This window comes from Coturnix japonica, chromosome 2 (assembly GCF_054131305.1).
Source record: "Coturnix japonica strain WE chromosome 2, WE-NBRP24, whole genome shotgun sequence".
Taxonomy (NCBI): Eukaryota; Metazoa; Chordata; class Aves; order Galliformes; family Phasianidae; genus Coturnix; species Coturnix japonica.
Genome location: NC_140664.1, coordinates 138,506,349 through 138,530,997, shown reverse-complemented (window position 1 = coordinate 138,530,997; position 24,649 = coordinate 138,506,349). Strand labels below are relative to the sequence as shown.

The window sequence follows — 24,649 nt, the reverse complement described above, 5'->3', positions numbered from 1 at the left end:
GTGTTCATTCTTGTCCTTCAGTGTCCTGTTTCAAGGTCCTGTTATACTCCAGGACTGTTTTCACCCACTGACCTGGCCAGGCAACTGAAGAAACGCTCAGCACTGAGCAGGTGGACCAGTTAAATGAGGACATTCTTTTTGTCCACTCAGCAGGTGATGCTTGAAAAAGTGGGCAAGAGAATCCTTACAGTGAGGGTGGGGGGCTATTTTGGCTTGCTGTGATGCTCATAAGCTTAAGTGGAATGTTGCTTCACAGAATGATCACTATGTGCATATATCAAAGACTACAGGACATGTGTAATTTACTAATCACCTCACCAAATAGAGAGATGCTTAAGGGAGACTGCTCCCAACTGCCTGGAGTTCATGGGCTGTTTCTCAGATTACTGTGTATTTTTCTTAGTTTTGTTTGAATTATTTCATTGACGTAACAGAGAGCTCGTGTGATGTCTATAGCTGTCAAAAGACCAAGGAGAGCCTGAATAAGACATGGCACATACTTGTATGGGAAAGAATGAATAGGCACAGGAGTGTTTAGATAGAGTGTAAAGGGAACCCATGACACTGTTAGTGGTTGGGTCTGTGTGTTTCTGCATGGCAAATGCACATCGTGATAAAAGGCAATGGAGTAAATGTGTTTGAAGGACAGGATTCCTTGGGTTTGGACTGCTAAGAAGTTAGACTCCACAATGGACTCTTTGCTCATTAAGTCTTACAGTTCTACTCAGCACACTGAAGCAGCCATCTGCTGGGTGGACCACTGCAGTGACGTTTGGGATTGCTGCAGGCCATGTCTGTATGCAAAATTAACCAATACCAAGGCATGGATCTGAGAACAAATGGTTGTGACCCCATGGTTGTGTGTATTTCTAAAAGTTTGGAAGCATGGTTCTCAATTACCTTTTAATACTTTTTATAGTAACAAATACACACGTAGCTTGAGGAATGCTGTAGGATAGGGATGCTTATTATAGCCATATGGACACAAACCATTCTGTGCCACTTGGCCTGAACTTGTTTTCTCTGCTAGAGTAGGAATAGCCTGACGTGCCTGGAGAGCCAGAAGCCCCTGGAAGCTGATGACAGTAAAACAAAGTGGCTAGAGGTTTGGGAGAGAAGCACACCTATAGGCATCAATCACTCCTGGTACACACTGTGGTGTTAAAAGTGGCATCTGATTCTGAACTAGTAAAAGTGATATAACTGAAATGGAGACTTCTCATTTCTTATGGGAAATGAAGAGTTGAAATGCGACATTTTAATGTTCTCATTGTTGCCTTCATGTGGAGGGCCTTGCCTTCTTCTGCTAGCATTGTGATTGAAAACTATGCATATTTGGAAAGTGTTCCTGCAAGACCTTACTCATCTGAACAGCTTGTCCTGACTTCAGTAGGATTGATCATGTGAGTAAGAGTTGGGGTGGATGTCTGTTTGGAAGCAGTTCTGTAACTCTCTAATCCTTTTTTGTCAAATATCCTTTGATGAAGCTTATGAGTTACTTTAGCAGACATATATGGGAAGAAAACATTTTTTTAAGAGAAGAGTGACTGTTCCCTTTTGGCTTTGATTTATCAGGATACTAAAATATGGATGTTTGTGCAACTGAATCTTTTCATCTATTGCCCTCTAATTTGCCGTCTTTTGTTGTGTCTGTGTATTTCCCTTCTTGATAACTCGTATTATGAGTGTTTTTGTAAGCTTGTAAAAAATGCAGTACATCTAAGCCAAGAATTAGAAAACAAAACTGTTGTATAAAAGCTTGTTTTAAATAGATACTGACAAAGCAATGAGTCAGGGAGGAGTTACTTAAATAGTGAGAAAAAAGTTACCTGGCATCAGAAGAAATTATCATTTGGGAAGATAATGTTGTACCACTTCAGATTTGAGTTCTAAATCTTGATAATAAAAAGGATATATTCCTTATGCCTTAGACTATTATTATTAGGCTATGCTAAGCCTATTTAGGCTTTTCATTACAACTGCATATCCATTGACTTCTGCTTTTCAGCGGTGTATTGTATGACCAGTATTAGAGTGGCAGAAACTGATGCTGTATTTTCCTGCACATACATTTGGACAATTGACTGCCATCCCTTGAGTTGCAGATCTACATCATCCCAACAGTGCCACGTCTGTTTAGGAGATAAAACAAAACACTTCAGATAGAATGAAGGTGGTTATACACAATATCCAGCATGGCAGTGATTCTGTCATGGATTAAGGCAGTGGCATGCAACAGGAGAATAGTAGCTATCTCAGAACACAGTGGTGTCAGGTGAAGAAAATACTACATTTTACTCATTGACTTCAGGGGATGCAGAAATCGCCATGACTCCTTCTATATGCATCCCTCTAGGAATTTAAGCATATATACGTATTTCTGTCTTAAAACACAGGTCTCACGAGAAGTAATAGAAATGAATTTTACAGCTATTTCAGAGGACAGAGGTTTTTTTGTTCTGTTCATTTGGGATGTGATCTTGTTTGCTGCAAGGGTACTACAGCTGGATTTTGTCCCCTATAATTAAGGTCAGATACTTGCTTTAAACGTTTAAATCTCTTGCCAGAGCTTTCCTGGTCTGTAATCTTCTGAATCTTTCTTTTAGGTTGGTTGTTACCTGAAGACTCCTAAATACCCAATTTGGTTGGTATGCAGTGAAAGCCACTTCAGTGTGCTTTTTTGTCTGGAAAAGGATTTACAAGGTGACTGGAAAACCGAGCGGAGGTTTGATCTCTATTATTATGATGGCTTGGCCAACCAAGAAGAAGAAATACGATTAACAGTTGGTACGTATAATGCAGTCACTCTGCATCTCACTCCTTGTAGTGGTGCCATAAAAAAGAAGCATCCAAAACTACAAGAAAAGTTAACAAATTTGTGATGGTATCAGGCATTACGAGAGCATTTGTGAGTTTGTTTTCTAATTTCCAAAATTAGTCATGATGTTTCATTTGAAAGTAGATTTCCCAAGGCAATCATGAGGACAAGCCCTTGGAAGGGCATTTTCCTCCAGATGTTCCTATGTGTTTTCAGCAGGCAGAAAGTGCAAACCTCCTGTTCCTCGGCACTACACACATGGTAGTGTGAGCAGAGCAGGTGAGAAAGGGTTAAATCCTTGCCTCCAAACCGAGCTGCTTCAGAAGATGCCTGTAACCTGCTAGCAAGGACAGGCCTGCTTGCTAGCATGCTTGGAAATGTGAGCATGTGAAAGATCTGACTCGTTAAACACATTCTTTGAGGAAACCATGTCAAATTATGGGGTTGCTTTTACAGTAGTTGTGCTTCTTGAGCTGGAAGACAATTGGACAAGCAGGATTCTGATGCTGAGAAAGCTCCTACTCATTTCCATATTAAGATATTCTTGAGCACTGAATTCATATTTGCTTACGATAGCCTCCTTCCTTCACTACATTTATTCAATCTAATCAAACTCCATCTTTATCTGAAGGAGACACTTTGCTTTTAAAAATAGCCTGTTGGTATTCCTTGTTTGCATTAACATTGTGATTTTTGGACACGATGAGTTATGCATGAGTGTTGCATGTTCTAATTAAAGCCCCATGGCAAAGCAGTTGGTATGACAGTGGCTCTAGAGGCCTTCAACATTTCGTAAGGTTTGGTAGTGATTGCTGTAGTCTTTCTCTCCTCTTATTTTAATTGAAGTCCATGACTTTCAATTGTAGCCATTGCATTATATCTTATCCCAAAAAATTTCTCAACCTCCACAGCATGTTGCTGCAAAATGCTTCTCACAGTCTGTCCCAGATACAGGAAGATTTATTAAAACAGATTGTACAAAAAAATCCCTGTATCTTCACCTGGAGACAACCTATTGTAAATGTTAACACGTAATCATCAAAACAAGAACCATTGCCAAAAATCTCACTATTTTCATAGGCTGATTCTTTTTATTCAGCCTTTTTAGGCCGAATATTTTCTGTGGTGTATTTGGCAGCTGTATGTTGTCCATATGAAAGAAGTAATCTCTTCAGTGTTTTTGGACTGTGGATGTGTCCCTAAGCTTGCTGCTTTCAGATGGCTGACAAGAATTGCTTCATGCTCATGACCATAAGCAGAGGGGGATTTCTTCTTTAGGTAGAGGGATTCTTACTAAGTGATATGGAGGATTCTGAAAAGGAATGGGAGATTGAGACACGTTTGTTGTATTCTGTTGCGCTGTGCAACATATGGTCCAAAGCAGGCATCTTTCCTTTTCTCTTGAATAAATCAGAGACACCTCCAAAATCCAATTGTACCCCAAACTCTGAAACCCCTGGATGAGAAAGAGTTCAGAGGCAGAACTCTTTATTTCTCCTCAAAGATGAGACTTGCACTGAGAGGTAGATGTCTTTTTGTTTTAGCCATAGCCCCTTCCAGGGATCCAGCCTCTTCTTTTGTTATCTGTGACATTCTGCAGAAGTCTGTAAACAGCAAATAGTTTCATCATTCCGGGGAAAGACTTTTGTAGCTCTGGCAATGCAGTAATCCTGCTCTTGGTCTGGAGAAAAACTGGAATTGTTTTACTTCTTAAAGGTGACACTGAACATAAATCTAAGCTATGCATGCAGTACCAGGTAGAAATACCACAATGGTAAGTATGACTGGTATTTCCATCATGGAAATATCAATGAGCTGTGATGATAAGGCAGCATTACACAGAGATACAGCATGAAGTCCTGGATGCTGCACAACCACATCCCACAGATGTAAGTTTTGGAGGTTGCTTGCTTCTCCAGGAATGGGGATGGCTGTTTATGAAGGTGAACAAGGGGGAATAGTTTTAAACTGAGACAGGAGAGGTTTAGGTTGGATCTCAGGAGGAAGTTTTTCCCCCAGAGGGTGGTGACGCACTGTTCACAGGTTGCCCAAGGAGGCTGTGGATGCCCCATCCCTGCAGGCATTCAAGGCCAGGCTGGATGTGGCTCTGGGCAGCCTGGGCTGCTGGTTGGTGACCCTGCACACAGCAGGGGGTTGGAGCTGGATGAGCACTGTGAGCCTTTGTAACCCAGGCCATGCTGTGATTGTATGATTCTATAATTCTCAATAACAATAGGGGGAATTCCTTCAAATGAAGATTTTATTTATAATTATGAAGATTACAATCAATGTTACACTTCAGGAAATTCTGAAGAAATTATACTGGGCAAGAATTGCATAAAAGCCAGAAAGTAGAAGCAAAATTACATTTTTGGGGTAACAGCAATTACTGTTTTTGTAATTGTTTAAATCACCATCAGTATTACATGGGGTTAAGACTTTGCACTGCTTCTCATACTGATTACCACTTGCCAAAATATAGACAAGAAATATGGATTTCCTTCCTAAAAGGAGACTGCAGCTACTAGTGAGTTCAGCACTTAGTCCTAAATAAAGGTTCTTCAGTTCTTCTTTCCATTTGGTAGAATTTTGTGATATTCGGAAAGAGAAAACAAGCCAATGGATCTAAATTAATTGCTCATGTGCTTTTGTGGGTTGTTTAGGGACTCGGTGGAGATTTTTGTTACAGGTCACACAGAGCACTTGTATGAAAGAGCTTGTTGTTCTGCTTGGAGAAGTTCATCTGTATTTTAAAGTATACCATTAATACCTGTCTACATTTATAATATACCGTCTCCAAGTGAATTTTTGTACAATCTGTTTGAATGAATTTTTTTACATCTCATTGGTTTATATCTTGAACTCAATACCCTTTCAAAGGTATTTTCAAAATAGAGTTGAATATTTGCTAATGAAACAGAACTAGATTTCTCTGGAAATTCTTGCAGACCTAGAGATGCCATTCGCACATCCCATAGAATCAGCAGATCTCTGGATACTGGAGGCAGCTTCTGGGCAAGGCTTGTTTGTTGATAATGATGACACTTTCAAAATGATTTTATCCCAAAGTTGAGATTGTTCCAACATGCAAAAAGCTTCTGGAAAAGCAAGTAATAAAACATCACTTCTTAATATGGCCATTTAAATAATGAGCATTATGTCTTGTCTGTTCCAGTTCTGCTCTTTCGAACCCGTCCTCACCATGTCTCTTGAACAGCAAGTTTATAACTCATCTGATGCTCAGTTTCTCGCCATCTTTAGTTTAAGTATAAGGGTAAATAGAAGAGATCGTACTCAGGTCCTTCTTAGTCTTGGTGACTTCAAGGTAGATAAGTGCAACGTTGAGGCTCTTTGCTCCAAATGAGTTATGTGAAACACTTCAATGCAGTCATTAGTTAAATAACTTAGCTAAATGCTCTCTGCCTGATTTGGTAAGGTATTCTGTTAGTGATACTTTCATATTCCTTTCTATGAAAAACTTCAGTCCAAAGTCTAGTGGGAAGAACTTAAGTCAAAAACTGACAAAAGTTTGCAAGTTGTCAATGACTCTGAAAGGCAGCTCTGCTGATGTTGTGATTAGGACAGCAAATGTTGCTTCTTACCAAGAGATCCTAAGATCCTAAACATCAGTATCATGAATTCCTAGAGTGTACAAACACTATTCATAGGATCATAGAATCACCAGGGTTGGAAAAAACCTCCCAGTCCAACCACCCACCTACTACCAATGTTTCCCCACTAAGCCTTGCCCCTTAGTAAAACGTCTAAATGTTTCTTGAATACCTGAGAGAAAGATGTGCTATTGGAGACCTGTAACAAACTCTCATAAACTCTTCAGTACTAGGATGAGAGAAGCCCATTGAATCTTGAAAGATTCCAGCGTATCCCTTCAGTTCCTGAGGTTCCAAGATAAAACTGCCACTACTTTATGCAATTATAAATTTTGTCTGTTTTCTGTTACTCCATCCTCTGCAGTCACTCAGAGCATTCTGCAGGTATTTGTACTAGCAGGAGGAAGTCAGATATAGTTAAGAAGGGCAGTAGTGAATACAGGAGCATTTGCTTCCCATCCTGTCTCCATCAGTCTCACTGCGTCAGCTTCATATCCTGCACCCTGGCTTGGTACCATCAGTTGCTTACAACATTCCCGTGGGCTGAAAGAAAACTGCCAAAAACCAGCTCCAGTGTACGGCAGTCTAAGATGTTTTACTCCAAAACAGGAAACAGCTGAGCAGACTGACATCCAAGCTGGCTGCAGGATGTTTTCTCCCTGGGAAATTCAGCAACTACTTTCACTGTTGACAGATCCAGGCTCTGAGACACTGACCTCTCTGTTTTCCCCGGAACAATGCAATTGCCTCTCCATCCCAAAGGAATGCTCAGAGATGGTGGTAGCTCTCTTCCATCACACACGATACCATCTTCTCCCATCTGTGCACTCTTTCCACAGTAAAGGGACAATTCTCCTTACAGGGGTGAAGGAATCTTAATTTACTTTGGGCTGGACTTGGGATTTGTTATTCACATGTAGGACTATTACTGTGCTCAGTGTGTGATTAAACTGCTTTCTTAATGATCAGTTCATTGACTGCAAAATAGAATTCTCACAATAGCCCTCCTGCATATCCTTTCATTTTCTGGCCCTCTAGTTTTCCCTGGGACCATCTCTATACTGATCAGGTAGCCAGATCATGGGTCAAGTCATGATCCAAACACTGTCCCACAGTTATCCTTACTGCTAAGCAGTCAGCACAATTCTGGGCAAGATTCTGACCAGGAATCAGCTAACATTAGGCCCAACCTATGGATTGTTCTCAACAGCAAGCTTACATGTAGTCACCTCCTTTCAGCCTCTGGGCAGCCGTCGTGTGAATAGGCAATAGACCAGGAGGTGAAATACTATAAGTTTTGCAGTGTGAGCAGTAGGGGCTCTTGTCTATTCTGTCACATACATGGGTGGAGTTCCTAGAAACCACTGCAGTGTAGAAATTGACAGACATCTACCTCAGGCTCTAATTATTTCTTATATGTGTTTGTAGACACGACTCAGATGTGCACTGAAGATAAAGAAAATGATCTTACGCCTCCACTTGAGCACTGCATTAGGACAAAGTAAGTGAAAATAGCATTTATCATACTGGTATTTTTACATATATGTAAAGCTTGAGTGTGGCTGAAAAGTTAATATTGTGGCAGTTACTCTTGCAAAATTACTGGTTAAGAATTAGAAACAATCACCCTTCATTGCACATCAAATTGCCCAAGGCATTCATTTCACTCTTAGAGGGACTGTCATTATGTCACCAGAAGCTGACTGAGCCATAACTTGAGAGCTCAACTTGATTTCAGGAGATCAAAATGTGGATTCCCAAAAGACAATGGTTCCTATTGTAGAGGTATTGTAGAGGTATAATGAGAAAAGAAATTCTCTTCCATCTTCATCAGTCTTTTCTGAAAAATGCCAAAGCACAGAGGCACTTGGGTACCACATTTGACACCCGAAGACTTAAGACCTCAGTGGTCTTTGTTCTCTCAAGCTGCCCATGGAAGTGCTGACTTCTCCAGGCAAATATGATATTAAATGATGGACTTTTAAATAATGTACCCAAATTGTACTGAAGTTAATGAGAACATTTTCAGTTTACTGAGTTATGGAAGAAGCAAAGTCAGGAACTTTTCCTGGCTGAAAGTATCAGCTTTATATCACTCCTTCAACAGGACTTTGAAAGCTGCTATCTGAGTATCTCTGGAGCGAGAATTAAAAGCCTCATTGTCAAAGCCCTAACAGCCCAGCAGCTTCAGATTTCCCTTGTCATTTCCCTCCTTTCTCTGCCACATTTTTTTTTCTGCTAAGGAAAAAAAAAAAAGGCAAAACAAATAAGGACAGTGGCTGCCAAACAGCGTGTTCCTGCAGGGCTGGCCTTATGGAGCTACAGGAAACAAATGAGGCATCCTTTAGTGTGACAGCACCATTGGTTCAGGTTCCCTGCACGTATAGGCTGTATATGGATTCTACTGTTCAAGGGAAATGTAAGCATGACTGCAAACAGAGATAGATAATCCTTATCCTCAGAAACCCACAATGTGGGGTGAATACTGCATGCAACTATTTAAAGTTACACTTAAAATGTCTCCAATTCCTGGCAGTGCATCAAAGTTACACTCAGCTTTGGTAACGATGATATTTGTTTATTCTAAATTCCTTACTTTAATCTATTGTGGAAGTAAATTACCACCAAATTCCAGTGTCAATTAATTTTGTTTGTACCATTCCTAGGATGGTCTGATTTACCCCAATCAGTCTCTCTCCTTGTTTTCTGTATTCTACATTTGCTTTGAACATATTTATTCAAGCGTGGCCTTGCTGCTAAAGGTCTTTCATGCTGTGTTTTTCCTTTTCGTTTGAAGAAATCTTTCTCCAACTCTGAAGCAGTGTGTGGAGAAAAGTAAAAACAAAACAAACTAACGAGTGTTTAACAAATTGAGAGACACAAAAATAAATGTTTACTATCACACAACTGTGCAAAACACCAATAAAATAACTGTTATTAAAGTAAGCCAAAGAAATAAGCATGTAAGCAAACAAACAAACAGGCCTCTGCTCCTTTTGACCTCTCACTTACATCAATACAGCTCATTATCAGACCTTTCTCATCAAAAAAGGTAGAGTAGTTTCTCAGTGTGGACAATTTAATAGTGGAACCGATCAGAACTGATAACAAAGATTGTTTCCAAGTTTGGATTAGGGGGTTTTCCTTTTCTTTTGTATGACTTAGTTCTGTTTCAGTCCATGGGAAGTCTTACCAGTGGGTTGCCTGAACATTAGCTCCCTGCAGGGCGTTGTGTCCTATGCTGGCCATCTGTCTGCTGTTTGTTCTCTTATCATCTCCCAATGGAAAGATCGGCACCTGTAATAGATAGTCTCCATTTTTAGTTTTTTCATTATTATTATTATCAGAGGAGAACAATTGTTTTGCTTCTGTGGGAGGAGGCTTATGCTTTTATTCCCTATTTTACAAAATGTCAGAAAAGGAGGGCTTGAGTTTAAAGCAGGTAATCCTTTGCATGACCAGAACAAATAGTTCTCAGCTGGGATCGCTTTAACCTGCAGAATCCCAGTTGAAGAGTCACTGTTGTGTAACTTCTATTGGGGTTTTCAGCCTAAGACATCCTTGGAAGTAGTCAGATTTGGATCAAGAGGTGTCTGGAACGGGCATCCCTGAGTGGGGTTTCTGGGAGATGCCGTGCAGATGTCTGATTCCATTCTCCCCCGAAGAATACTCTTATTTCACAGTCATCATCCTCAGCATCTCTCTGGACTGGTGGTAACAGAATCATAGAATCACAGAATGGCCCAGGTTGGAAGGCACCTCAAATCACAAAGCTCCAACCTCCCACCACAGGCAGGGCCACCAATCTCCACATTTCATACCAGCCCAGGTTGCCCAGGGCCCGTCCAACCTGGCCTTGAACACCACCAGGTAACATCTGTTAGCTCTGCCCAAAGGGGAAAAAAACTTTTGTCAGATACTATAATCTGAATCTAGTGTTGGATTTTGTTAGCCCACAACACTCAGCTTTTCCTTTGTGGCTCTGGAACAGTGTGGCACATCAATCTTCTGTGTTCCTTCAAAGTGAGACATATGGTAGAAATGCGATAGGTGAGGAGAAAGGGCAGGCACTTAATCCTAAATTATTGGAGACAGTTGATCAATGCAGGAGATATTCTCTGGAAGTTATTCCAGAGGGAGCATTGCTTGGGGCTTAAACCAGTCCTTCAGTGGAACTCTTCCATTTGACTCCCATGACCCTTGAATGAGTTCAGAGTCAAACCAGATGAGTCCAGTGTTGTTTTCATATTGCTAATCTGATAAATTATAATTCAATATGAGATCCGTTTAGGTTACGCTGTGGCAAGTCAGTTGAGGGCTCTGAATTGTTTGGATCATGGTTTTTTTTCAGTAAGAAATGACTAGTTCAGCACCTGTGAAAGAGATTCCTCACTATCTGACACCTTTTCTTGTGCAGATCCAATAGGTGAGAAAGTTTTGAAGCTGTCTGTGCATGAGCAAATTGGCAAATCGCTTTTCATTCTACAGACAGCTCAAGAAAAATAGCTGGAAAATAAACAGAGAAGATAAAACTTGTTGGGAAAGTTACACGGAGTCCTGCTTCAGAATCTGCTGTGCTGGTTAAGCTCTTTATTGAAAACCTGTTTCAAAAAAGGCAAGTTCTGCACCGCGTAGTGATTCCCAGCTATTCCCAGCAAGGCCGCATTCTGCCATTAGCTTAATGCATGAGGCATCACTCTTGTGTGTTTCTATTAAAGCCTGTGTGTAGGACACCCATTCTGCAATATTTTTCTTCTAATTTTCTTGGTAAAATCAAAAAAGGAAGGAAACAAATTCACAGCCCCAACCATCCACACTTGTGCTTTCATCAGGGATGGTTGTGGACTGAAAAAATTCCTGCAGGTGGTCACTTCCTTAAGGCCCTGCACTGAATACTGCAGGGATTCAGATTTTGGTTTTGTTTTACATATAACTGGCTTGCTCAGCAAAAAGGCTGAGCTGTTACATTTGTGCTGACACATCCTTTCCTCCATGACAGACAGAATGTGGCTTGCAGTATGGCAAGCCACCACTGTGCCCACCAGATCATTGTATTTGACAGTAGTTCCATTCTTAGAAGATCCAAACCACGAATTTGCAAGTATGAAAAATGCTGTGGATAAGGATGCCGTGCACCTAATGAATGACTTTGGTGGTAGGGAGAGTTGATTCATTTCAGCCTGGTGAGGTCACTGGGGAGCCAACCAGCAGCAAGTGCAGGTTTGATGTTCCATGAGTGGACAGCTGAGCAATAGTGGCCAAAACACAGACAGAGGTTCAGAAGACAGAAGATTTTGTGCACATTTTTTTCAGTATATATCTTTAATGTTATTCTGAAGAAAGGGTAAGGCAGAGGAAAAACAAAGCCTTCCCATAGAAAAACCAAAAGATTACCTTGAGGGTGAGCCGCTGAATATTTCAAAGGAGTTAAGGACAACAGAAAGGATAGCTGCTAAATGAAGTTATTTGGTCTCATTTGGGTTACATGAGGGTAACTCTCTTACCTATCTTGGAGATTGCCCTTAGTCTTTGCAGAGCCAATCCTCTTGTTCTGAATCAGCTGCTGTTGAGAACTCTTTATTGCCTGGAAGAGACTGTGAAGTGTAAAGAAAATGATCTCCAAAAGTGGGCCTCTAAAATTAGGGGCACAAACACTTCATTTCACTTATTTTTCATTGGAGAAGATGTGATAAGTTACCCCAGGTGAGTCAATCCTACACTCTCTAGTGGTGGTTGTGTGGTTAAGAGTGGTGAGTTGACCTTTCCAACAACTCGATAAACTCATGGATGTAAAATGGTTGCTTTTATTTCTAGGTGGCAAGGAGCTGTTATTGACTGGAATGGCACAGAACCAATCCTGTGACTGACCCGACCTGCACTTTATTTGTACAGAAAAAAAAAAGGAAATGACAGAATTAGCACATTCCTATTCCCACCAATGCAGGAAATAGGACAGGAGTTCTATGCCGCGTACGGTGAGGAAGAATGACATGGCTGTGTGCAGGCTGGAGGAGAGTCACCTCATTCTCCTCATGCTTCAGATATTTTGCTTATAATTCAAACAACACTTAGGTAAATTCTTTGTTGATGCCTTTAATGTACAGTTTCAATGTGTAGACTGAGTGTCTCCAATGCCAAGTGACGGTTACGGGTAAAGCAATGGAGTTGTCAGTGTCCCCTCCGGGTCCTTTTCTGGATCAACTCTGTATCCTGCAATTGTTCCCAAAAATCTGATGAAAGGAGCCGAGCTGCTATTTCTGTCCCTGTTCCTGCCTTCCTGTCCTGCCTCTTTCTTCACCTGCAACACTCCAGTGCCAGGATGAAACATCATCCAAGAAATAAATATTCACTTCATTACCATACATTACTAAGTCTAAATCTAAGTCTGAACCTACAGGTAACCTCATGAGCTGGATTTTACTTACTAGGCTTTATTTACACCAAAGTGGCTGATAAGTTCTGTGGTTTGCTGCTTCATCCTTGTAAGAAAACAGAAGAAGTGATGCTGGATTGGAAATGTAAAGGTCACCTGTCTGTGACAAATACTGTTATTCATGAATAAATAAGGTACGTGTGAGAAAATGGTGTACGGGGGAGATGCAACACGAGGTACCGAAACAGCAGTTTGTATTCTGAAATGAATTCTTTTAGTGACATATTTTGGCAAAAATTTACCAAAATTGGAATGAGTTACTGAACTGAAGATGAGAAAAAGTGCTTTGGAAAATATTAATTGCTAATGGACAAATTGCAAAGAAACGGTGTTTCTAGAGTTATTTTTATTTTTTGGGAATGCTTGTCTCACGTTTCACAACAGACTTTTAATTTCGGATTTTATCTTTGCTCCCTCATACTCCTCAGTATGCAAACCTCTCTGAGCCCAAATGAACCACTTGCTATTTTCAGTATCATTTTCCATCAGTAATTCAACATTCTACTCTGTGTAGCTGAAAGATACCAAGCTGCTTCTGCAGATACAAATTCCAGGGCATAAGCAAGTGAGCTTGATTTGGAAACCAACCTGAGCATACTACCAGAAAAAATGAGGTAGTCTGTGAATAAGCATCAGGCCCTTCTTTGCTTCCTACATGCATCAAACTGTCTACACGTGGTAAAACATCTCAGAGCTGTGGTCGTTTTCATTTTATGTGATGCAGTATAATGTAACTTGTTTTAGGCCAGACAGGCAAACTTCTTTCTGTGAACCTGGTGAGGAGAATACCTCCCATTCAGCCTTGGCATCATGGAAGGCATCAGATTTGAGTCCATTCCCAATTCCCCCATAGGCACATTAAGTGACCTTTGCCAACTCCCATCATTTCAGTGTATGTAGGGGGATTTTTGTACAGCAGGTGGACTCAAGGCTGCCTCTACGATGCACACCTCACCTGACTTTCAAGAGCTCTATTTTCTGGATCTGAAATGTGCAAAGATCCCAGTTTGGCACAGCTTAGAGAATGGGGTCAGCCAGGTCACCAGCTTGTAATAAACACCTTTTTTTCTTGAATTTTCCTATCAGCTACAGTCACCATATACTCAGTGGAGAAAACATAGTCAGAGAGGGCAGCGAGATCATAAAACAAGATTTTTCAGAATGCATTTGGACAGAAAATAGTGAAGAGATGAAAAACAATAGAAGATTTTTGGAACTAGGTGTACCAAAAAACCTCCTTTCCGGTGTTCCTCTGGGGAGGAAGGGAGCCGCCGTGTTACTGCCCTGATTTCAGCTGGCTTGAATATGGATGTCTCCAATGCAGATATGTGTTGAGGAGCACTTTCTCTGGGCTCCGTTCAGAGTAGGGAGTGATTTATCTTTTCTTATGGACAAGAAGAAATGTGCTCCTGACGGGAGGGTTATAAACTGAGTATAGATGGAGCCCAAGGGGATTGCCTCAGATGAACTCCATCTCTCAAGATGTAAGAATCTTTCAGGTTTTAAGAAAGAGTTGAAGATTAATGAATAAGTTTTGGAAACTGATTATGTTTTATGGTTTATCTTGAAAGATTAATGAAGGTGGGAGTGAGCTCTGTACTCTGAACCTCTTTTTAAAACAGACTGCAAAGCCTTTAAGGCTCCATTCTTACTGAATATGGAGAACAGTTTTGCTGAACCTTAAATTTTATTACAGCAATTGTGACAGATCTTTCTTACTCATTATCCGTAATTATTTTCACACATACTTTTTTTTTCTGGAAAGTCGATTATCTGCCATCTGGTTAAGACTGAACTAACTCAAGATTCAGCTGTGCCAAGAAGTGCAACACTTGGACCACGTCACTGAAGCATCACTTCTGCAGGGCAATTCCACCAAGCTGGAGCACTGCATTACTAAGCTGCTGTCACCGGCTTTGCTCTTGAGGTTTCCTGTGGCATCCTTCAATAAAGAGGGAACAGGCAATGAAAATACTCACTTAGCTCTACCTCTTCAGCAGAAAACCAACCAACCAAACCTCTGTCTATTTCTGCATCCAGAAAGAACTCACATATTTTAATTTGATGATAAAACACACAAAGCAATTTGCCTTAAGGCTCCATGTATCTTTTGGAATCGAATGATCAGACAAACCCATACAAAATGTTATACAGCGATGCAAAAACCTCTGCACAGACCTGTGCAGAAGCATATCCTGTTGTAGGAGCCTCCATCTAGTTTGTTGATTATGTTTTCCTTCTCATTGTTTCCCGTTTTCATTTTCATTGCCCGATGAACGTGACTTCCTGAGGTGAACAAAGCAACTGTTTGCAAATAGTACAGTACAAGACACTGGCACTGGGCCTCTATGTATATCTTAAAATCATTCTCTTCCCTTCTGTGCTATGAAAAATACACCCTCTGCTGAGACGTGACGCCTTAGCTTACAACAGATATCACCTATTGTAAATCTGAGCAGAAGTGCTATTTTGGTAAAGTGTCATGAATGTTGCCCTTGTGCAAAATGTATTGTTAACTTTGTTTTGTACTGAATGTCCCATCAAAATAAAACCTTTCAAGAAAAGATAATAGCAACATCTTATATTTTGTCTTCACATTGTATTTTTTAGTAATTAATTTGCCAAGGGAAATTAATCTGAGAGAATAAATTATAACAGCTTCATGGGCCTCCTCCTGTCAGTGGAATAATAACAAGAAGTTGAGCTTCCCTCTCCTCTGAGTGGAACCATAGTGCAGTTGGAGATGCAGGGCAGAGGGACCCATCCTGAGCCTGGGATTCTCACATCTGAGAGCTACGGGTGCCAAAACCAACCATTCTGGGGCTGGTTGGAAATGTGAGGTATTGTCTGCCTGCATCAGTGCACATCTACCATGTTCTATTTGAACCTACTTAGTGCTGTGAGTGAAAATTGCAAGGATCTCATCACCCCTCCTGGCTTAGTGTGAAATCATAGGATCATAGAATCACTGGAAAAGACCACTGAGGTCATCTGAGATCACCCAACTCCAGCCCACCCCCACCATGCCCACTGACCATGTCCCCAAGGGCCACATCTCCATAAACACCTCCCGGGATGGTGACCCCGCCACCTCCCTGGGCAGCCTGTGTCCCTGCCTTACCAGTCTCTGGGAGAAGAAATTGTTCCTAACATCCAACCTGAGTCCCCCCATGAAGCAACTTGAGGCCATCACCTCTCTTCCAATAAATGAATTGCATCACACTGATCAGAACCTGGGGAATCACTGGCAATTTTTTTTTAAGTTTTTAAGGAAGTTTGTGCAAGGTGGACATGTGCACACGAAGTTTCTTGTTCATCTGTAGGTCACTGTGCATAGAGCTCACACTGGAGTTGATGAAGCTGCTGTAGTTGGTTTTGTGGTATCTGTCCCTATTGCACTGCTAAATCTAGGAGCAGTCTGAGATCTGACGACAGACCCATCAGCAAATCTGTGCAGTCACCGTGTGGTTTGTTCCCAGGGAGTTCAAAGATGAAAGCTTGTGTCTGTTGTTTTCAGTTCTTGACTCTCCAGAGGCAGATTGCATTTTGTTTGTGTTGCTTACGCGTGGAACGGGGTAATTTGGAATGACAGGAAACGGTCACTTTAAAATCAGAGGAGAGTTGAAGAGCTTGGGAAAATGACACGTGTGTAAGCCAAGTATCAACAAGTATTAAGTGGTTTGGGGCTCCAAAGATTCCATTGATGTACCTGGGATACTTGAAAGAAGCTCAGTTTTCTGTCGGTAACTGAGAGCTCCATTGAAGTACAAGGGCCCCAAACTCCAGTTTTTTAACTTTTTCTTAGAATGCTGCTGCCAGTTTTGTAAAGGAGTGAAATATTCCTTCAGAGAGTGTCCATGATTTGAGATACGGCCACATAAAATACAGACACACGTTTTACTGGCACATCTTCCCCAGTCCTGCCCCAGGGTGCATTCATTATCGAGGAAACTGCCTTGAATTGTGTCACATTCACCAGGGTCAGTATTGCAGGGGGTGCTGCAAACTAAACCAGAACCAAAGCCCATGCTTTAAACATTCATCTGTTCAGAACATACCTGTAGAAACCTAAGTCTTTCAAATCAAGCACCAAAGTCTATAGGACAGATTGATGTCGTATCAGGTTAGATGTTAGGAACAATTTCTTCTCCAAAAGAGTCGTCAGGTGCTGGAATGGGCTGCACAGTGAGGAGGTGCACCAGAAACACTGAGATGTTGTACTGAAGGACATGAGTGGGGAAATACTGGTGGTAGGTGGAGAGTTGGGCTGGATGATCTTGGAGGCCTTTTCCAATCTTGGTGATTCTGTGGTTTGATGTTTTTCTCTTAACAAGTGAGAACATGAAGGAAACAGTTTTACTTGTGGAGAGAAGGTGATTGCTCCTGATTTCTGCTAGTTGTCTGCACGGCCAGTATGCTGCATAACCTAAGGAAACTGCATCGCCTTAAGAACACTCTGTATATACTAGTACTCTTCTTTTATTTGTTTTCATTGGCTAAAAAATAATAAACTTGACAGAAGTTCTGAAATAAGGAAGCAGTTTCTCCTTAGCAGCTTTGTTTATAAAACCACAGAAGGAAAAAGGACATTTCCAATCAGATACTTTATTTATTGTTTCAACCAGGGTGGGAAGGGGTTGTTGTTAGGCTGGAAAGCCACATAGCTCTGCGATGTCCCTCGTTAACAATGGCTTTCAACTGTATCGACACAGAAGCAAGCTTAGATTTTAAAAAGAAAAACCCTTTCAAGAATGCAAAGGGATTTTGCAATAAGATTTATCAGCACACCCAAATTTCGCTTTTCTCATTATTGTTGTTTGCCTCTTCTTGGAGGAATTGTGTTAAACTGCAGCAGTCGACTCTTCGAGGCAGTTGTGCTAAAAGGCACGACTTGGTCCACGCAGTCTAAGATGTCTTATAGCATACAGCAGAGCAAAAGAGAAGGACCCCAGCAGATACATGGACAAAGGGGATGCTTAAATAAACTGCCGTAAGAAACAGTACTCCTTAAGGCCATGTCTTCTCCCCAACAGACAAGTTGGTACTCCAAATGGACAGAAGATTTTGGAATATGCATGAGCTTGAACACTTTTCTCTTACCAATGAGTCACCTACCAAATTGTTTAAAAAAAACACAACAAAACACTACAAAATTGTTGTTGGATATTGGGAACAATTTATTCTCGAAAGACTGTTAAAGCAATGGCAGAGGCTGCCCAAAGAGTGGTGGGGTCACTGTTCCTGAAGGTATTCCAAAACAGTGGAGATGTGGCACCCAGGGTTATGGTCAGTGGGCATGGGAGGCTGGGGTGGGGTTGGATTGAATGATCTTAAATGTCTTTTCCAACATCAGTGATTCTATGATTCTATGAATTATTCTTGGCAATATTCTCCTGAGACATCTTCCTGCTGCAAATGTAGCCCCACCTGTGGATATTAGGCAGGATCCATCTGGTGTACTCTGGTGATCACAGGGTGGATATCTCCATGTGAAGCAGGGCCTTAGGATGACCATTACAGACACTGGTGAGACACGGGCACTACATGAGTACGAGTTATCTGAGCTGTTTGAGGAGTCTATGTGGGATGAAGTTAATTGCATTTCCCTGCCTGCTTCTGGTTGGCTCTCAGTGGATTAAACTGAGTGTATAGAGGGTACTACGAGTAGTCCAGGTCAGTCCCAGTGTGTGAATGACAAAGACAGAAAAGAAGTAGCATGTGTTTACAGACCGCATATAATTGATAAAATGAGGGAATAAAATGAATTGTTTAGAGATGCCTCCTGGCTGCTGTGTACTTGGGAAGAATCCATCTGGGAAAGAAGTTTCAGGGCTTAGCAGCCAAAATTTGTCAGTGCTTGAAGAAGGAGCTGCTGATGAAGGTTACTCGAATGAAAACATGGAAGGTTTATCAGAGTTGAGACCTGGTCCCAGACGTGAGATTTTGTGAGCAGAGATTTTCTTGTATAACAGAACTGGGATGGTGTCACAGTACTGATAAAACACCCAGCATATCTGTATCTCGTGTGGGTGTTCTGCTTATTTTGTTATCACTTCCTTATCATTTGGCAAGGACTTCCAAATTACTCTAAGAGGTATTCTGGGCATTTGTAAGAATACTCCATGCTCTGGAATTCAGCAAATATTTATCCATGGGCAAAACACCGGAGAAGAATGTGTAACAAAAAAGAAAAAACAAAGCACCAAATGCCTGTTTAGCTCCTCTCTAGAAAACACACAGAGGATATGAGTTTGAAAAGCACGTTCTACAGAGAGACCTTTCACTGAGATGTACTTGGTTTGGTAAGTGCAGTGGATGTGAGCCAAGGTCTCCAGACCTTGAACTGAGGATCCTCATTTGTCATTTTGTGATAGTGTGACAAATGAGCAATGCTTTGTGCTGGTGTTGCATGGCGTGTGAAGAAAGGAGGTCTTTTACGAGCACTTCAATACAGAACTGTGTTATTACAACTGACATCCTTCTCAGGGCTCAATTCCTATCACGCACAAGATCCTTCCTGAGCCACTCTTGGTCGGGTCACTTCTGTAAGAAACAATCCACTTGCATTAAATTAATGGCTCAACTTTGAAAACAGGACAAATACAAATTCAAGCATGTGCTACGATCTGCTCTGCTTTTACTGATGTCCTTTTTCAGAAGCTTTCAGTGTCAGCAACAGGTGAGCATATAAACACAGTGAGAACCTTAAAAACAAACTGCTTTTACTATGGCGAGTGGTATAGCTATGGGTGCCCATCTGTTTACTCATCTAAGAGAGCTGTCCTACGGCTGCATACCATGTGCTTTGAGAAATATACGTGTACACGAATAGCAGAAGGTACAGAAAAAGAAATTAGAATTATTATTTTTCATGCTGGATGCCATTTATTGGGTTGCATAGGGAAGTTTTAAGGCACAAACCTTACTTTTATTAAAACCAAGTGAAAACTGCAAGAGTGAGACTAAACAGCTATCAGACCATGCTAGGAGCTGTTAGTCTTCTCTAACTGAACCAACCCTGTTGCAAATTCTCCTGACAACCTGTGCTCCATGGATACCCATTGCCCATTGCGTTCCTCCTTTGAATTTCCCCACCTGCTAAGAGCCATGAAAGGTGCTCTGCAACTTATGATATAAACATGGAAAACATTTTTGATCCCTTTATTTGTTTTGTCCAATTTGCACGTTGTATGTTTGATGTGTAGAAGTGAATTAGAAAACCTCTTTCTTTTGTGGACTTGGACAGAAAAATGCCAGCATGGCTTGAGAAGACAAGGGTGATTGATGAGGTTTCCAGGACAAACAGGACAGGTGACTTTTCATAGAATCATACAATCGTAGCACGGCCTGGGTGGCAAAGGCCCACAGTGCTCATCCAGTTCCAACCCCCTGCTGTGTGCAGGGTCAGCAACCAGCAGCCCAGGCTGCCCAGAGCCACATCCAGCCTGGCCTTGGATGCCAGCAGGGATGGGGCACCCACAGCCTCCTTGGGCAACCTGATCCAATGCATCACCAAAGGAAAAATTATGTTCTTTGCTTAAAAAAATAATCAAGTAAAAGTAAATCCATGTGGAGAATATACGTTATCTACAATCATTCCAGAAAGAGTTTCCTACAGAACAACCATTACAAGTCATTGTAAGTCTCTCGGGAACACCAGTCAAAAACATCAGCAGATAATTACTCGAACTTCCTAAATCAACCTCCTTTGGCATGACATGAAGTGAACAAGAGCAATAAAAGCAAGGAAGTGCATTGTGCTTTGTCCTGTCCAACTCCTGTTCAGACAGGCGTAGGTCAAAAGCACAAATGTAACCAAGCATGAATTGTTTTTTATTTTAATTCATGGCCTTGGGTTAAATTAAATGAACACGCTGGAAAGGCCAAGGTGAAACACAGGGCCAGGACCTCAGACTGCGTAAATCCTCTGACTTCAGTTGAGTTTTGTCATTTCCACACCTTCAGAGCAGAGCCTCTGCTCCAAAAAGCATCAAAGTCTTTAGGTTATATCGCTAAGTATCTAGTCACACCCTACGATCTCCATCTTCAGGCATGGAAATGGAAACAAAATGCCCTCAAAGGGCAGGTAAATTACAGAGACTGAACAAACTGTCCTTACAGAGCATTGGCTTTGGGGAATGCTCATTGATAAATTTTATTGTGCATTATGGAAGATGAAGCTATTATTTGCCTATGACTCTGACTGTTATGGGTCCTGGGGCAGCAGAATGGTTATGTGGGTTCTGTGGCTGCTGGAACAGAAGGAAAATATTACACACCTTCTTGTTTTTAACCATATTTGGGAAAGGAAAAATATTTTGTGTAGACTCTGCTTGAAAATAATATTATGTTTTACTATGAAATCAATCTGCAATATCAAGAATGCTGACTGGATAAGGCAGGGGTGCTGCTCTTCCCCTGATCTGTCTCTTCTTGCCCTTGTATCTCACAGGTGGGTTGGTGTGTTTTCCAGGAGAAGGAGTTGTAAGAAAGGATGTGAATGGGACAGTTGTAGGTGTCTATTGTACATCTCTGACTGAGAGTGAATGGGAAGGAAACCCAGAGGAAAGGCTGGTGTCTTAATGGGAGGGAAGGAGCCAAAGGGAAAAGCTCACAATAGCAAATAGAAATTGTATATCAGGAAGAGTTTTATAGGGTCGCAAAACCTTCAGAGCTGTGAGTGAGTAGGAACTGGTGATTGACGTCCTTTGGCTGAAAGGAGGAGTGTACAGTGAGATGTTGGCCTGGCCTGACTGGGCTCCCTGGACTTGGGAGCTTAGTGAAGTCTGGGCAGTGGGAAGCAAAAAGCAATGGTGTTTCCAGACCAGCAGGTGGGAAAATTAGGCTAATGCTATGTAGCTTAGCTACAGGCAGGTTGTTGTCTTAATCTGTTAGTGTATGCGATTAAGGGCTAATCACCATAAACACAAAGGCTCCTCAAGAAGTCAAGGAACCAAACAAGTGGAGGAAACCCAACAATGTAATTACTACCAACCTGATCCAGCCACTCCTGGGCCCACTAAAGGAGAGGGGTCAGGCCACACGGCTCAGCTCAGCCAGAGACCCTCTTCCCAGAAGGTCCTACATGAAGTTGTGGTGTGGGGTGATGATGTGGAGAAGCCAAAGAGGAACCTCTGCAGTTTTGTATAAAATGCATTGGGGGGTGTTTTTATGACAGCTGTAAGAATGTGGAAGGCATGGAACGTTTAAGAGAAGGACTGATAAACATGTCTGGGGAAGGAACAAGTGCAGGATAGTAGAAACATAAGGGGATGAAATTGGACAGCTGGGAGTAGGGTGTGGAGTCTGGGAACTGGGAAAGGAACAGGCCGTGGTCTAGAGGCCAAATATTGGAGGGGCCAAAGGGTCTGTGAGTTGGCTACTGGAGGTGTTGCAGGTCATATTTTAAGGTATTGGAGGAGAGGGGAAAGAGAGAGATTCAAAGTTAGTATTTTGGGGGATTTTAGCAGCACTTCTTAGGCCTTCCTTGCTCTGGATCTGTGTGTTTCTGATTTATTAATTCCTGGTAAAGGTGGTAAAGGGAGCATCTGGTGAGAGAGAGGAAAAGAATGGCTTGGAATCAGATCACATCTGGATGAGGAGCTATGAGATATGGTTTAGTGGCTTGTGGTAGCAGTGGTGATGGGAGGACAGTTGAACTGGATGATCTTGTAGGTCCTTCCCAACCTTGTGATTCTATGATTCTGTGAATAAGCCAGTTCCACACTGCTGCTTCAGGAATCCATTTAAAACAAACAGATAAACAGAGAGGGTTCTGACTGCCATTGACCTGAAACTCACAGCAAATATAGTAGAACAAGAGGATCTGAGTCCACATGGAATGTTTAGGTAAATACTACTTTATGTAAAAATAAATGAACAAAAAACTGAAAGTGAATAACAAAAATTTCTGGCATGCATGTCAGTGATTTGAATATAAAACCAAAATCTCATGTATGGATACATAATTGTGTACATATATATAAATAAAACAGTATTGCATGTGATTAAAATGGGGTAGAAGAAAATGCAGAGAGGAAGGAACACAACTTCAAATCAAGGACGGGTATCAGTACCAACATCCAGTTGTTGTGTATATGTATTGCTTTCTGGGTATACTTAAGGATATTAAGGACAATCTTTGTTGAATGAGTTATATTTTTCCATTCCAAATTCTTCACAGCACAGAGTTTGAAAATAAATCTGACATCTTCATACATTGCCACTATTTGCAAAATAAATTCCTATGTGAATCTGAGTGGATACTGCAAAATTAGAAACCAAATGTTTGTGTGTTATCAGAGAAATCACCTCTAACTACTTCTAGATCAGTATCATTATGTCTTAAACACCTGTCAATACTGGCACAAGCCTTGTAGAGCTGTTAATAACTGACTCTTACAGTACCACACATTTCTAATGATCCACTTAATGAGGTTGATTTTATCACTACCCATATGCTTCCTTGAGAAAAAACACAATTGTGAGAAGAAATGAAGCAAAATAGCTCAGTTTTGAAGTTTAATGCCTCATCAAAAAGATTTAAAGATGATATTATGTTCCTGTTGGCATGATTTGATTTCAAAATGAACAGTGCAGCACTAAAAAAAGAAAGAGCAATGAGCACTCAATAAATGAACATTGTGTGAACTAATTGATGTCAAAGGGCTCTATGGGGTTGGTTAATCCATGGGGCTGTGTTTGCTTCTATGGTCGTCCTGCACTGTCAGTGCTAAGACGTGGATCATCATCAGTGCCATACAGTTACCCGGCCAAATGGTTTATAGGCAGGTGGGTTAATAGGGTGACTGCTCACAAATTCCTAGACAAAGCACAGCTGCAACTGAAACAGAAAAATACACGTATATATTTTCTTTTGCTGTCCAAAGCTATATGCATTTGACTAGTAAATAAGACATGGCAAGGCAACTTTATGTCATTTAATTAGGACAGAAATGTTGCAAATAGGAATAAGTTGGTGCATTCATGTAGTTTTTAGAAAAGGAGGAAAGATGCTGAGTTATCAACCAGGCATAGTTTGTGGGAGTGATCAGCAGGACCTGCGCACAAATAAAAGACCCTTTACCAAATGCTCATAGAAATAAGGAAAAAGGAAAAACAGCAACAACAAAGCAACCTTAAGAAAACTTGGAACTGAAACAACCAAATCACTGATTTGATGGAAAAGGGGTATTTGAAAAAAGGCAATGCTTCTCCTAAGGCAAATGTGCTGAAAAATGAGTCCAGGACAGAGCAAATGGGACCTTTCCTTGCTCAAGGAGGCAGAGGAGAATCATTACTGTGTGAATGCTCACTTAAAATTCCCTGAGCAGCAACTGACGGGGTGCACTGCGTGCTGCCTGTCTCTCCTTTTAGGGAAGCTGTGCGGACTGGAGAATTTTGGAGCCTTTTTGTGCCAAGGATCAAACAGCGCTGTTAGTTTGTATGTGCAACCTCTCTCTTGGCTTAAGCTGTAGGAATAATGACTTGGAAGAGAAATCAATCTCATCATTCTCTTGAACATCAGAACCCCGCCATGTCCTTTATAACAACACTGTTGGAAATTAAACAACTTGTTATAGTTTTCAGAGCTTTAGAACTGTCAGGGCAGCAAGGGCAATAGTGACTGGTGTTAAAATGGCAACCTGTATTTGTGGTTGGAAATGGTGGACCAGATTGATATCACTCCAGTCTAAACATGACCAAGATGTCTAAGATACGATGTTGTCTCATTATGTTTTTGACACTATCCAGAGAGAAGGCTGCCTTCAATATATATGTCCAAAT

At 41.3% G+C, this 24,649-nt stretch overlaps 1 protein-coding gene across 7 annotated transcripts in view; it reads left to right on the top strand.

Annotated features, from left to right (window-relative positions):
* The window catches only part of MINDY4 (MINDY lysine 48 deubiquitinase 4), a 65,600-nt gene extending 50,156 nt beyond the window's left edge, over positions 1-15,444 (top strand). For 2 of the 7 annotated variants that reach the window (XM_015852706.3, XM_015852705.3), the window contains exons 16-18: positions 2,607-2,787; positions 7,858-7,930; positions 12,244-15,444. In XM_015852706.3, coding sequence (XP_015708192.1) covers positions 2,607-2,787; positions 7,858-7,930; positions 12,244-12,292 — 303 coding nt within the window. In that variant the 3' untranslated portion in view covers positions 12,293-15,444. Of the gene's footprint in view, positions 1-21; positions 211-2,606; positions 2,788-4,534; positions 4,720-7,857; positions 7,931-10,917; positions 11,155-12,243 lie in introns of those variants that run through there. The other 5 variants (XM_085540695.1, XM_085540694.1, XR_001552871.3 and 2 more) reach the window with 4 other exon arrangements.
* Positions 15,445-24,649: the final 9,205 nt, after the last annotated feature.